The sequence below is a fragment of the Musa acuminata genome, chromosome BXJ2-10, assembly GCF_036884655.1.
Source record: "Musa acuminata AAA Group cultivar baxijiao chromosome BXJ2-10, Cavendish_Baxijiao_AAA, whole genome shotgun sequence".
In the NCBI taxonomy this organism is placed as follows: Eukaryota; Viridiplantae; Streptophyta; class Magnoliopsida; order Zingiberales; family Musaceae; genus Musa; species Musa acuminata.
This window is the reverse complement of record NC_088347.1, coordinates 35,337,061-35,352,674: the sequence shown is the minus strand read 5'-3', so window position 1 is coordinate 35,352,674 and position 15,614 is coordinate 35,337,061. Positions and strand designations below refer to the sequence as shown.

At 40.0% G+C, this 15,614-nt stretch overlaps 3 protein-coding genes across 3 annotated transcripts; all 3 read left to right on the top strand.

Annotated features, from left to right (window-relative positions):
• The first annotated feature begins 642 nt into the window (after positions 1–642).
• Positions 643–8,979, top strand: LOC135625404 (protein HIGH CHLOROPHYLL FLUORESCENCE PHENOTYPE 173, chloroplastic-like). The gene is made up of 16 exons (XM_065130184.1): positions 643–1,033; positions 2,463–2,717; positions 2,824–2,985; positions 3,086–3,136; positions 3,508–3,642; positions 3,791–3,814; positions 3,919–4,030; positions 4,512–4,637; positions 4,765–4,814; positions 5,539–5,697; positions 5,776–5,871; positions 5,956–6,071; positions 6,256–6,379; positions 7,315–7,428; positions 7,583–7,663; positions 8,728–8,979. The coding sequence occupies exons 1-16, from the start codon at positions 974–976 to the stop codon at positions 8,872–8,874; spliced, it is 1,812 nt and encodes a 603-aa protein (XP_064986256.1). The 5' UTR covers positions 643–973; the 3' UTR covers positions 8,875–8,979.
• Positions 8,980–10,823: 1,844 nt separating this feature from the next.
• LOC103969412 (protodermal factor 1-like) lies at positions 10,824–12,161 on the top strand. The gene is made up of 3 exons (XM_009382926.3): positions 10,824–11,056; positions 11,223–11,511; positions 11,578–12,161. The coding sequence occupies exons 1-3, from the start codon at positions 10,897–10,899 to the stop codon at positions 11,900–11,902; spliced, it is 774 nt and encodes a 257-aa protein (XP_009381201.2). The 5' UTR covers positions 10,824–10,896; the 3' UTR covers positions 11,903–12,161.
• A 1,426-nt stretch (positions 12,162–13,587) lies between these two features.
• LOC103969411 (heat stress transcription factor C-2b) lies at positions 13,588–15,126 on the top strand. The gene is made up of 2 exons (XM_009382925.3): positions 13,588–14,243; positions 14,338–15,126. Exons 1-2 carry the CDS (start codon positions 13,971–13,973, stop codon positions 14,995–14,997), a joined length of 933 nt encoding a protein of 310 aa, XP_009381200.2. The 5' UTR covers positions 13,588–13,970; the 3' UTR covers positions 14,998–15,126.
• Positions 15,127–15,614: the final 488 nt, after the last annotated feature.

Here is a 15,614-nt window from a genome sequence, read left to right as displayed (position 1 = left end):
TTGGGTTTTCCACGTTAAAAAGATTTGGTCTCACTGTGTGATTGATTTATTGCTCTATTGTTTATGTTGTGCTGATTGATATTAGCATTTTGATATCAAGTTGGTATTTTGATGAGGAACCTATTTTGATACACAAAGAGGGAAAAGAATTATTCCGCGTTAACATGTTTCTTCCCAACACTAATTAACATAGACAAAGGGATGACATAATGTAATTAAATCGTTGCGTGTTGTGTTTCTAAGAAGAAGAAAATACTAACTTTGTAGTTTAACTTAGTTTGATATACGGGGAACAGAGAGCAAATGTAGCTTATTATATTTACTGATCCTCCTACCTTTGTATATTTGGACAATTTTTATAGGGCAAAATTTAGACACTATTCAGATCTATCAATCATAAGTTTTAGATATGAAACTTTTGCCAAGAACAAAATAAAAATGTTAAACATATATATAGTATATAGTTGATATATTTATGGAGTAATATCCGGCTCTATTCAAGTACGGGACAGATGATGTCGAGTACGGGACACTGCCTTTAGCTGATCCACTTCTTCCGCATTTTGTCGAACAGGTAGCGAGCGGGTCAAGATTCATTGCTCGCTCCTCGGAGAGCTCGGCATGATAGGAGTCGGAGGGGATCCGTTCGAAGCCGCGAAGGGCGAGATTTCGCGGCAAAAAAAGGACATCTGTGCGCGCGGGAACCGGGAAGGAAACCGCCGCGATGTCGTGTTCCGCTTGTAAGTTGTATATTAAGCGAGGGAAGCCATCGACGCCGTCTGATTCGATCGGATCGGCTCTTGTCGTTGATGGCTCTGTGGTGAGTTCTTTAGCAAAGGCGGGGGCGAGGGGTAGTGCACCGCCGCAATCTGCTCTCCGGGTCTTGTGGTCCGAGTTGCCCCTCTAGAAATGGTGTATCTATCACTTCGCATCTGCTTTAGGCAAAAGTATGGTCCCTGAAGTTTGCTGAGAAATGGAGTGCTGCTGCGGTCTCTCCTTGCGATCTTCGGCTTCGGCTCTTCTCGATCCTCAGGTACAACTTTTGCCACCCGATTTCTGATGTTCGAGTGATAGCACAATCTTGATCTCTTTTTACCCACTAGTAATCGTCATCATCATTATGGTCGTCCTCATTCCTCCATTTTCTTTTGTGGTAAATATACATGTTCGTTTGTTTTGTGAATTTGCGTTCCATGTCTGTTTATTATAGTAAATCGAGGAAATTTTGATACTTTTTGGGTAGTTTCTGATGATACGGACATTGATTATGCGGTACTGACGATCAATAAGTGCATGTTCAGAAAAATTAAGGAAACAACACAGTAAGAAAATTTGATCTTTTAGTAAAAGGTACCAAATGTTGAAATATTTTATTCACTTGTCCTTTATAATCTAAATGTTATATAGGTCAGTAGATGCATATAGTTACCAACAGCACAAAATGTTAGTTGACCACGTAAAACCTTTTCAAGTAACTTCCTAGGTTTTAATCAGCTTAATTAGATTTTTTTCTTGAGAACAATTTCAAATTCTTAATATCTTTTGGCCAAATGAAAAATCATTTTTAGGGAAAAGTACTTGCTTTTATGGATCGTTTGTTGGATTTTAAGAAACAATCAACAGAATTGTATTTGGAAGTAGGGATTTTACCTTAAATTTTGAAACAGTCATTCCAAGTTTCGTATGGTCTCCGTTGGCAGTACATCTATCTGAAATTTAAAAGGGATTTTATAACTTATTATGTGGTGATAATAGGTTTTTCAAAGGAAAAGATGGGTTTTAAGAGGTGCAGGAATATGAGTGTCTGTAAGAGTGTTATATATTTATCAGCTCAGAGAAATGGCTTCTCTTTTTAGTGATCTACATTATACTTGGACTATGCATAACATCAGCTTACATAGCAAAAATCCTTTGTTTTAACAAAATGGAATTTTTTGGCTGGTAAAATGTAGTAATTTATGATATCTTTGATTTAATGTCTAACTGATATGATTATATTGTTCTCCAAATTGAGTTAAATGTACTGTGTATATTAATTGGATTGACTGAATCAACAAGTTCGCTTACGATGATATGATGTTTTTCAGGACAACATTCTATAGTTTTCTTTTTCTCTGACTAAACTATGCATGGACAATTGCTTTACCATATTCTTATGTATACATGAAGCTGCAGTTTGGGTCTTCCACCAACTTATCTGTATCATTTATATCCATGTACTTATCCAAAATCCTGATTGCAAAAAAAGCTGATCCTTACTGTTAATTTTTAGCCAAACAAAGTGAATAATCTACACAAATAAATTTCTTTATTATAGTTCTTTTTTTTTTATAAATCCATGTTAACATTATTATTTTTATGATTATGGCCGATTCTGACGCTAAACGATCAAGGATTTGTAATGAAACTTTCTGGACTTGGTCACCACAATGGAATTCTTATTGTATTGGTCCTTGCTTCAGGGGATTTCTTCATCACACACTTGCAAAAGAAACTCCGGTGACTTGCATCTTCAAGTGCTATCCCTCCGTGCTAAGCAATTTATCCCACATGCTTATAGATCGGATCCATGTCTTTACAAGGAAGCTCTGCCTCCTTTTAAATACTCAAGAAAGTACAAGGGAGCTATATCTGCTGAGTCTGGTCGGCAAACTTGGGATTTTGGTAGATTCATTAGAACATTGTATTTTTTTAATGGACCTCCTAATCCTGCCAAGGTTGGTCTTTCGTGTTTCAAGTATGAATACATGTATCCCTTTTGTTTTTCTTATAACATGTATAATATTTTATATCATTTATAATGATTAATTTTCATTTATGAAGTTCATCGAATCTCTGATCGAAAAACTGTCAAGTCCAACATCAACTGAACTAATAAAGAAAATGGAAACTTCTGATATGGTGCTGGTAGCTGGAGCCACTGGTGGTGTTGGACGAAGGGTAGTTAACATCTTAAGGAATAAAGGGTTTCCTGTTTGTGCACTGGTATCCTTTATACTCTTTAAATATATACTGGAATTTAGAAAGTTCTATTCTCTTTCTCTCATCAATCGAAGTCTAAGTCTTTTTATTTCTTAAAATCCAGGTTAGAAATAAAGAGAAGGCAAGATCCATGTTAGGGCCTGATGTTGACTTGGTGAGATGCATATATTATTATAATTTCTGTCGATACAGTTTAAGTTTCTTCAATGCCAAAGAAGTAAGAGGAAGGTTGAATTCTATCGAGTGATGTAAATTCAACTTGGGTTTTGTTAGATAATGTTTTTTACTTTACAAAATATATATGTAATTTTTTTCTACATCTATGAATACTAGTTTATTATTTCAACATATTAGAGGTTCCATGATGCTTTACTACATTTGAAAATCTCCTAAAAATTCCCTACTGTTGTTACTTTTTCCTGCAAATCCTTTAGGTACTTTGTGGGTTTAACTTGCTAATTTATGTCAATGAGAGGCAACATTTTCTTGTACTTAGTGGTAGCTGCTTTGATTCAAATATTTTAGATTGTTGGAGATATTACTAAGATGGAAACGCTTTCTCCCGAATACTTCAAAGGGGTGAAAAAAGTCATCAATGCAGCTTCTGTTATCATCGGCCCAAAGGAAGGGGATACTCCTGATAGAGCAAAGTACAGCCAAGTATGTTATACAACGTAGATACATCTAATGAGGCATATCTTTGACTTGGTTTTCACTTTCTGCAGTTGTCCATGATTTATCTGTTGACTCATTTAGAAAATATGTTCCTACTTCTTCCCTGACAATAGTTTAATCTTGTTTGATACAGGGGATTAAATTTTTCGAACCTGAGGTGCTGAAACGATCTTCTTTGTTGCTAAAGTTAATTCGTCAAGAATTTTTACTAGCTCTTCAAACTTCTAGCATAGTTATGCCAAATATTTCATTAATTGTCAGATAAAAGGAGATTCACCAGAAAAAGTAGAATATATCGGAATGCAAAATCTGATTAATGCAGTGAAGAATAGTGTAGGGCTACAGGATGGAGAATTGTTATTTGGATTCAAAGGTATGTAATCTGATTTACTGCACATACCTACTGACCTACTTCGACATTAGATCATAAAAAATCTTGACATTATAAGTAAAGATGAAATGTTTTTAATTCTTATACATAAGTATAAATGTGATATTTATTTAAGTATGCTTCATTTAATTAATTACTTAAAGGATGTTTATGTATGCTTCTATGATTTGTCTACTTGGTCTTTCTGAAAATGGTAAGAAATGCACAATTGTTATTGGATATTGATCTTATAACAGTGACTGCTTTACGTTTAATGCTCCAAGATTCCCTCTTTGTTAACCATGTTTTGGTTTTACTTGTACGCATTACTTGGAAAATCAAAGATCCTTAAATTTTTTTCCCTTTTTCCTTTTATTTTTACCAATTGTGTTCAACAGAAATAACAAATTACATATTAAGTCATTCAGATATTGTTTGCATCGACAACACAGTTTTAGTTGTTCTATCTACTTTATGCTAGCAGGCAATATCACAGGGAAGCTTATCTGGGGTGCTTTAGATGATGTTGTCATGGGAGGTGTTAGTGAAAGTGGATTCCAGGTTGACCCTAAGGGAAACGAAGATGGCGGACCGACTGGGTTGTTCAAAGGTTTATCCTTGTGCTCCTGCTCACTTTTGTGCAGTGGCCTAAGTTGAAACTATATATTTAGTTTAGTTGTCTAATGATGTTTATTTTCGCATATGCATCTTATATATATATATACATATTTATTCAGGTGTTGTTTCAATTGCAAACAATGGTGGATTCACCAGTATCAGGACCAAGGTAATTGACTTCATATATGATTTACTAATTTGAGAACAAAGCTGCAAGACAGCCGCATGGAGTATATGTGAGTTTGCAAGTGTTGGCGTATTTGATCATTGAACAATCTCAAGTGAAAGCTATGTTAGTTTGTTGGTCAAGCTTTGCCATTTGACATATACATGAATTATGAACTTTTCTTAGATTTTCTTGTTCTAGCTACTTTCCATTTTTGTTAATGTAATATTGTCTTTGGTCTTGTAGTCACCTTAATGCTATGAAATATGCTGAAAATTCATTTTCGAAATTAGTAGAATTTTCCTATATAATTACTCTTGTATCACTTTGAGGTCTAGCTCCAAAATGATTCCTGGCACATGCTTTTGGAGAGTATAGTCCAATTGCCACAATAAGAACATACACTTTATGATGCTCAAGTAATATTTCCAGGGACCAGGCCTCAATTATTAATGGTTGTCTTCTTATCTCATATAAAATTCTCTAGTTGGGTGACCTAAAGAAATTTAATATTACCTAATATCACAAGATTTATCCTAGATGCTATCAACATCTTTTTTTATATTTAAGGGACCTCCATATTCTTCTCCTGATTGTGTGACTGATAGTCAAATTAGGCTCTTTCATGATTATAGATAAATTAGTATTTGTTCCTTTTTCTGTTGCTTTGCTAAACTAATTTGCAATTTGAACTATGTATTTGAAAATTCAATTTTTTATGGTCCAGAATTTTTCTACACCTGAAGACCTTTCAGCATATGACGGTATTGAAATGAGAGTTAAAGGTGATGGACGTCGTTACAAGCTCATTTTACGCACTAGTTATGATTGGGATACGGTGGGTTATACAGCAAGCTTTGACACCACAAAGGAGCAGTGGCAGACAGTATGTTATCTCCATTCTATATGCCTAGTGTCACAACTATTAGCTAGCCGTGCTAACTATATTTTCTTTTGTATTCAGATAAAGCTGCCATTTTCTTCATTTAGGCCTATATTTCGTGCTCGAACTGTGACAGATGCTGCCCCCTTTGACCCGAGCAAAATAATTTCGCTGCAGGCTTGTTTCTTGTGCTCTCTCTCTCTCCCATTCTTTGTCATAATCAAATGTTTCATCTAAAAAAAAAAAGACAATCTTTTACAGCTCATGTACAGCAAGTTTGAGTATGATGGGAAACTCAACCCAACTTTTGTGGAAGGTTCATTTCAGCTTCCATTTTCCAGCATACGAGCATACATTAATGAGCCTATCACTCCCAGGTTTCATTTCTTCATCAGAAATAACATACTTTTGATTTATTGTGGAAGCTCTGAAACCTAGTAGGAGTTTGTAACATATCGAGGCCTAAAACCAACATGGTCAAGGCATTATGCTGTCTGGCATAGAGGGTATGGCGAGTTGTTTATGAAAGAATCGCACTTATGATATGGCTTTATTATGCAGGTTTGTACATGTGAGTTCCGCAGGGGTTACTCGACCTGGCAGACCTGGACTGGATTTAAGCAAACAACCGCCTGCAGTGCGCTTGAACAAGGAGTTAGGCTTTGTCCTCACATATAAACTGAAGGTGAGTTCACTGAACTTGAGCATAATAATTTTCTGATTATATTCCTGTATACTTGATTATGCTCGGGCAAAAGAGTTAAAGCATCATAGTTTGTGTTCAAGAATTTTTCTGACAAATCAGATTTTATCTAGAACAGTTAAATCCTGATTCCTAATTTATTTGAAAATTGATAAAGAAATATAGCAAGTTCTATTTGATGAGTAGTCAACACAATGATGTCCATTTTGACTATGAATAGGTTGGGTTGCAATTTTCTATTTATTTAGCAGTTTTTGTACTGACTTATTATGGTATTTCTCAACTAGGCTAAACAAATTTGATGTCTGCAAGTAACAATCAGATACGTAATTTAGGAAGAATCTAAAATAAAATAAATACTGAAATTGATTTTGATGTCTTTCTAAATTGAATAGTGTGAAATTTGGAATATACTAACTTTTACAGAGTCAGTTTATACTGTCAAATTAAGAATATGGACGTGTGCATCTAAGCAGTACTTCTAATTTTGCAATGTTTTTTAGTTTTGTTACCCATGTATCAGGTGTTCACTAAAGACTTCATTTTTCTTAATGGTTCTGAATTTGTTTTTCTATAGTTGGAAACATTGCATTCTATATCAAGTACAATACATCATGCTCTCAGGACATCTGAAATCCCTCAATACACAATAGAATTATAGATTGTCAACTGGAACACCTACAACAATAGTAAAGTTTTCATGTGTAACTTTACATGTATGTTATTCCCAAATGTTGATGTAAATGTTGCTTTGTGTTGTCAATATATTGTGCATTACTAAAATTTTGGACTATGTAACAATAAGTGGTTCTACTCAAGCACATTTCACAGTTATGATCGGTAATCATTTTGAGTTTCTATGGTAATGGAAAATTTTACAAGAATAAGTTTTTACAATTCTTCTGATTTTTATTTAGGGTGAAGATTTGTTACGTGAAAGTGGTATTCCGTATGCAATTGTTCGGCCATGTGCTCTAACAGAAGAACCTGCAGGAGCTGATCTCATTTTCGATCAAGGAGACAATATAACGGTATTCAAGACACTTGGGAGTTATATTTTGGACATGTATTTGTATATCTTAAGCATGAGTCTTTATTAGTATCACATGAAATGTATGACCCACTAAAACCAAAAAACAAAGACGCAACATTAAATGGAGCATGCCTACTATCTGTGGCTTTCAGGGTAAAATTTCAAGGGAGGAGATTGCACGAATCTGCATTGCAGCTCTGGATAGCCCATATGCATGTGGGAAGACCTTTGAGGTAAATAGATTTCATGTTGACATTTGTTGTATATCTGTCTATCGTAAGGTAGCTGTTTACATCAACTAAAATGAAAGAACATTATAATCTACAATGACATAGATGGAAATTGATATTAACAGATATATAAAGAACTTAATTTTAACCTAGGATTAAGGTTCTGTTGAACTTGATAAGAAGAAGAAATATGTTTATCACACAAAGGAAGAGTAACACAAGGCAAGATATTTGATCTTTCACTCAAAATTCTTTACAACTTCAAAACTCTATATGTTTCATGATCCAATGGGGTTTATATAATCCCCAAAGATACGTTACATTAATTGTACTCAAAATGAATCAAATCTTTTTGAGAACCAATAGCCAATTTAGCTTGTTCTTCCATAGATATTTAATTTATTTCTATGCAATGAACCTCTTTCTTGATGCAATGAATCTTTTTTTGATGAAAATAACCTCTTTATGATACTTTAACAAGTTTAAATCCAACAGGTTCTTCCACATTTGGACTTGTATCACCTTAAATTTTTTGCAGAAATTTAATTTTGTGATATCTTGGTCTGTATGATCTGTGCTTGAAGTACTGCCCATCAAGACTAGCTAGAGAATGATTATTTTTTTCCAATGAGGTTTCAACTTTAGTACATCACGTATTCATTTTCCTTGGTCATAAAATGATGGAGCATGTGCTTTGTTGAGTTGGCAAAACCCTTTCTTTATGGAACTATGAACTTGGCCATCTTTTTCTGAAAGAAAAATTTAAACACAACCTTCATTTACATCATGACCATGCAAGGGGCTCCATGGATGTTGATCGATGGCCCATCTGTGGCTTTAGTTGCATGTGATCAATCAGTTATGAAGTCTTTATGTCAACGATCGTCTGCAGCATCTTTTTTGCATAGTGGTTCTTTTATGAAAGCCAATTATGTAATATTTCACCTTAACACAAATGAAGGCAACTGAAGGAAACATGTTACTGCATCATGTTGGACAAATTTTACTGGAAAATAGTGCTGATGATACTGCAATCTCTTGTGCTCGACAATTCTTCCTGCTTGTAGGTGAAAAGTACTGTGCCGTTTAGTGAGCTGTATGTGATCGACCCCGAAAACCCTCCACCGGAGAAGGACTATGATGAGTACTTCAAGAACTTGAAAGAGGGTATAACAGGGAAAGAGGCATTGGAAGGGAACCCGGTGCCAGTTTGAGAGATGCAGCTTCATGTCATTATCCTACTTGTGCAGATATTAGCTTTTCCCTAATGTATGTGACGTTTTACACTTTTATATATTAATGACAGTATATCATGGCCATTTTTCTTTCTTTTTTTTCTTTCTTTCATACACACTGATACATCAATAACAGATATTAGCTTTTCCCAATAAATCAAGCGATTGTGCGATAGCATTTATTTAGTTGAGGTGCAAATGTGAATCGATGCCATTTTTCTTTCTTTCTGGAGAGATCTGGTGCTAGTATTGTAGATTCTCTTGTTTGACATCTTTGTTCCTCTTGCATTTTTATTCTTGTGAATTTGTTTATGTGAAACATTTTGGATCAATGATTAGACTCGATGACTTAATAAAGCACTTATTGAGTTTGAGCATGATATCATAACTATTATTGTTGATGATTTTTTATGTAAGATATTGGACTACACATCTCCTCCGAGAATGACCTCTAGCTATTTGGATACTATATATATCCAACTTTTTGAATGCATTATAAACTCAAATAAAGAGAAAATGAAGATTAACAAGTATTGTAATCCAATTTAAACAGGTTGAATAACCATGATTATATGAAAAAAAAAAAGATTTATACTTTATCCTTTTTCTTTAAATAAATAATGAATGCGGGATTCGATGATCATAGTACCTTACGATGATCTATCAAAGTTTTTTTACGAGCTAAATTAGATAACTAACATCTCTTGCCCTTCCAATTCACATCTCACTTCTCTCAATTACAGAATCAATCAAGGATAAAGAAATGTACAGAGAATGGCAACAAAAAAGAACAAAAACAAAAACACAAAAAACACCCAAACCTAAAAGACTCATTACTGAATGGTTGGAAGGTCTTCACATGTGCCATAAAGAGACACAAAAGGTGGTGTCCACTGTTAGGTTGGAAGGTCCTCCTCACATGCGGTGGGGAGAATCCGCACACTGCTGCGTACTTCCACTTCAACTCTGCCGTTCACGATATGTTTCGGAGAACATGGTTCTGCTCCTGCCAAACTTTTGCTACCTCGAAGAACCATACTGGAATCATCAACCAAATCAATTACCTGTTATCGTCGATCGCGGTACTTTAGCAGTAGCTGGATTCCAGAGTTATGATGGCAATTGCAGTGTTGTAGACTGTAGACCGCCAATCCACAACCCATCGAAGCCCTGTTGCTGAAGGGAGCTCAAAACAAGTTCAAGCAAATCTAGGCTGTCCTCTACACGGCACTCTGGTGCATGTCAGGCCTCAACTACTTCCTGTCGTTGCTCATTTAAAGGACAAGGTAGGAAGAAAACAAAGGCACTTTTCTCCGATCAACTGCTGACGAGAGTTACCGCAGCGAATAACACGACTCCCTCGAAGTACCATGATATTTTATTATATCCATCAAGCTTTTTATAGGGTTAATCTTAATCTTACTAATCTGGATGTTGTTATAGCTACCCTCGAGAGTGAGAAGAAATAATCATGAGATGATAAATACTGTGTGCAGTTTCAAGAACAGTGATAGAAGCAGATGATGATTAATCTGATAGTATTTGGTTCAATCCCGATGATAGAAAGGCCATTAATGGAATTGGTAGTATCTGCATGTTCTTTAAGACATGTGAGAAATTTATTAGGCTTCAACTTGAAGTGGAGAGATGAAGTCTCGCTCTAAATGTGATTCCATTAACTGATACACATTGAATTGAAATCGACAGATGAATGCGATCTTATGAGTTGAGTGTGAGGGCCAGCTGGTCAATAGCATGTCACAAGAACCATTTAATGTCGTCGTCCAACCACTTACTACCCCGTCCTACCGAAATTTATGCTCATGAATGCTCCCCCCTGCTGTCGATCTATTCCCTTTTCTCTCTCTCTCTCTCTCTCTCTCTCTCTCTCTCTCTCTCTCTCTCTACTTATTTATGTGCAAGCTCACTCCCTCCCTGGTTGCTCATTGCAGCTGCTTGCTTCTATCTTCTCCTTTCCATTTCAACTCCATTCTGGCGAGCATGGACCGGTGGCTAGGAAGAGGGAAGACTTCCTTGGTCTGTCTTCTTCTAGTTGGGTTGCTTTCTCACAATGTGTTTACTCCAGTCGTGAGCCGAAGTCTACAGGAGTTTGCCGAGCAGAAGAACTATTATCCTCCAGCAACCGGAAGCACTCCCACACGTAAGCTCTCGTTCCTGCTCCATGTATACGTATTTGTTGTGTCCCGTCCTGAGGGAAGCACCGATCCATACAGTACATCTTACGCTCATCGATATATGTAGATAGATATAGACAGCTTTGTGTCACGGATCTTTTGGAGCTTTATCGTGTGGTTGGTCGGGTGCAGATTCACACGGGACACCAAATTGTCCGACCCCGTCCGGTGGTGGCTACGGCACCCCAACACCCTCTCATGGAGGAAGCCATGGCATACCCACGGTGCCCTCTCATGGAGGAAGCCATGGCACTACTCCCACGGTGCCCTCTCATGGAGGAAGCTATGGCAGCACTCCCACAGTGCCCTCTCAGGGATCACCAACGCCCAGCGGCGGTTACTCCCCTCCGTATTCCCCATCCACGCCTTCCACGCCGACGACCGACCCCCACATCCCACCGTTCTTCACCGGCACCTGCAGGTAAGCTCCATGAACTGTATGTGATCGATGCGGTTCCGTCCTCATCACCGTTTCCGTTGTCTTCAGGTTCTGGGGTTCCCACCCTGATGCCATAGCCGCCATCATCGGCTCCTTGGGCACCATAGGCGATCTCTTCGGCCACGGCTGTGCCGCCATCTTTGGCAGCAACCCCAGCTTGACCGACGCGTTGACCAACACCAGGACCGACGGGTACGGCGCTCTCATCCGCGAGGGAACCGCCGCCTTCCTCAACTCCATGGCCAACAGCAGGTACCCCTTCACCACCCGGCAGGTGAAGACCGCTTTCGCCGGTGCCATCACCTCCGACGGCATCGCCGCGACGCAGGCCGAAATCTTCGAGCAAGCCAACGAAGGGAAGTACAAGACTTAGGAAGCGTGCTTTTATAGCTTTCAACTGCATGCATTGACGTACTCTTATCTAAGTGTGTTCAGCTGTCGTCAATATTGGTGTGTACTGTGGTGCGGATGCTGTCCTCGTTCTCGTTCTCGTTCTCGTTCTCGTTCTCGTTGCTGTCATCTATTATCACTTCAACTTTAGCTACGTACGTGTATTATGTCGCAGTATATTATCATTTTGTATGGTTGTCATATTCCACTTCTCGCAGTATAATTAGGCTTTGGATCTTTCATTTCCTATACTTTGAGTTTAAAACTTTTGAGATGAATAGCAATCCAACTACGATCTCATCACAATCTATCTTATCAGAATTTATCTTCAGGTTAAAGGATACTTTCTTTTCTATCCATCTCCCCAAACAGCTGATTGAAGACTGAGCTCATCTTATTTTGCTCGATTTGTATTGTAAGATCAGAACCTAATTATATATTAAAGGAGTGACCCCATAAGCTTCCGAGAAAATAGGCCAAAGCAGGTGTCAGATTGAATGCAATCTTTTGAAAGATTCGCCTTTTTTATTTCCTTTTTGTGGGGTGGGAGCCACGACTGCATATCCAAAACGGGAAACAAATCTCATCCTATATATATATATATATATATATATATATATATATATATTAAATATACTAGCTAAATTATCTGATAAAAAATTTTATAGATCATCATAGATAGATACTGTGCATCCTTTTTTTTTTTCTGTGTATATAAATATATATGTGTGTGTTGTGTGTGGTGATGATGATGAGACATCTCAGTGATTGGTACTCACATGATGAAATCAAAAGAAAATTCTAATTTTAGAAAGAAAAAAAAATAATAATGATGATGATTCAAATGATAGTGACAATGGCATGGCCTACTACAGGTGTGTGTACTCCTCACCACAAAATTAGTCTTAGAACTGAGCCCAAGAATCCACGAAACGACACCCAAAATCTACAAGGGATGGCGACAGATTTCATTTGACTGCATCTCCTGATACGACCCGGCAGTGGGTGTTGTTATAGATTTTGGATGATTAGTATTTCTCCATAACATTACCCTCATTAATATTTATCTATGAAACTTAGTGCATAGGTTCTCGAGTTTTGTTTAACTTAAATATATAGAAATAAGAATAAGATCATTATATGTAATTTCCATTTTCTACCATCAAATTAAAACGTCAATTACATGGCCTTTATCTCGGCAAAAGTCAACAAGAGATCAGCTTCCATATTGGACTTTTCTTTATGCTTTCCTTTTCTTCCCTTCTTTGGTAACCGCCGCCCACTGGATTCGCATGCCCTAAGATAGATTTCCTTACCCGAGCATCCCTCGAGACGTTCATGGAAAGGTACAGCATTAAGAAACGTTCTCAGACGATCGTAAGGACCAGTGTGTGTTCATCACGGACGTCCTCTTTCGTGTATCGTTAATTTACGGATACATTCGACGCGATCTCAGCACCCGAGAAGAGATGAAGGCTTTTTGCAGCGTTAGATGATGCAGATGCTGACACTGACGCAGAGCGGTGATGGGTCGCTGTGGTCGCTTTGTCCCGGCCACGTACGTGGAGCACTCAGACCTCGCCACCTACTACACGAATATTGTGGCTCATTGAGAAATCAAATGGCTGCAAAGATGCGGAAAATGCCATGACAAAAATGCTTCACCTCGTGCTGTGCTCGACGCCTTCGCCTGCCGTCGTGTCGTGCAAGGACTGGACCGCCAACTGGGAACCACGATGAGTCCTCGGCGGGACCGGCGGGGAGATGGGAGAGGGACTAATTCGTGGCATGCTTCCCTCTTTTGCCATCGATCTGCTTCGCCTTCGCTGTCTTCTTTTTTCGTGGATGGGAATTGACGGAAGAATCGGGAGGGAGGGACACGCGTCCACCGGAGTCTTTGCACCTGTCGGCACCCTTTTGTTCCCCGCTTTCGCGACCGCTACAAAACCCACCACCTCCTCCCACCAACTCTAGCCATCTTCTGCAACACCTCCGCGTCGGTCGGCAGCGGCTGTGACCGCCACTTTTGCTTTTACTCGTCCAGCGTTAGCATGGAAGACGGCAGCCCCTGTTTCAGAAGCGGCCACCACCAATACGGCAACGGTGGAGGAGCAGGACGGGGTGGCGGCGGTCCGGTGGCTGCTCCCTTCGTGCTGAAGACCTACCGCATGGTGGACGACCCCTCCACGAACGCCGTCATTGCCTGGGGCCGCGACAACAACAGCTTCGTCGTCGTCGACCCCTTTGCCTTCTCGCAGCTCCTCCTCCCCTCCCACTTCAAGCACGGCAACTTCTCCAGCTTCGTCCGCCAGCTCAACACTTATGTACGTGAGCGTGTGTAAGTCTTGTCGGTCGGATCACGAAAGGTAGCAGTTGAGCCGTATGAATTCATTTTGGCCTGCGTGTTGTTGGATGTAGGGGTTTCGGAAGGTGGATCCCGATCGGTGGGAGTTCGCGCACGCGTCGTTTCTGAGAGGACAGACGAATCTGTTGAGGCTGATAGTGCGGAGGAACAGCGGCTGCAGGAAGAAGAACGAGAGGGGAGAGGAGGAGGGGGAGGAGGAAGAGGGGATGGAGGAGAGGGTGGCTGCGGAGGTGGTGAGGCTGAAGCAGGAGCAGAGGAGGATAGCCGAAAGGGTGGAGGAGATGTGGAGGAGGGTGCAGGAGACGGAGCGGAAGCCGAGGCAGATGCTGGCCTTCCTGGTCAAGGTGGCCGGGGATCCCAAGCTCCTCGGCCGCCTCGGCGCGGGGCCGGCGCCGGGCGCGATCGAGGGAGGGGAGAAGCGCGCTCGGCTCCGGTCGGGGGACGAGTACGAGAGGGTGCTGGAGATGGAAGGAGGGGTAGGTCGTTGGCAGTTCGACGGGCAGAGTATGGTGGCGGGGGATGGCGAGGAGGGCATGATGCTGTGCGGTGGAGATGGTGGCGGTGCACATCAATTCCCGGGGACCAGCGATCCCATAGGATTTTATGGTGGTCCGGTGTGGGTGGGGGGTGAGTTTGGCGGGGTGGAGGGGGACGGTCTCGGTGGTGGATCAGCAGCTTATCCCTTCCCTTCTCATGTGGGGAACGAGTCCTAGTTGTCGTCTTCATATCGTGGAGCCGGCCTGTTGGTGGTCCTCCTTTTCACGTTTGCTTCTTCCCTACTTCTCAGCTCCCTTCTTTCTCTGTTGCATGTGACCTTGCAAATAAAGATGTGCAGTTTCTTCTCCTTTGTTCATCTGGTGCGTGCAACTTCTCTCATCAGCAAGATCAGAGAAGGGCTGTGGGTGAGGATGGCCTCCCCCTCACAGTTCTTCAGAGTGAGAGAGAGTCGGTACAGGTTTCCGTGGCCTCCTTAACTCCAACCCCATGAAAGAATAGATCTTCCCTGAGTAATTTCTTGGTACAGTTTAGGGTCAACTTCTCGTGTCGTAGCATCGGACATCTGGCATGCATTTGTTGATCAAAGTGATCGATGGTGAATGATGTTGGTGAATGAGATGGGCCTCGTCTTCCATTTCTTTGTGGAGCAAATTCTTCATCCAACTGGTCATGTCTTAAGCTCGAACACCTTCTCCGGCCATGTACACATCTCTAGCGGGATCAAGTTTTCACAGCTACTGTTTGTCGATCGATGTGGAAACCTTCCCCCCGCCCCACTGTTCTCGCTGACTTCGTTTTGTCGAGGCTGATGATGAAGACAAACTTCCATTTG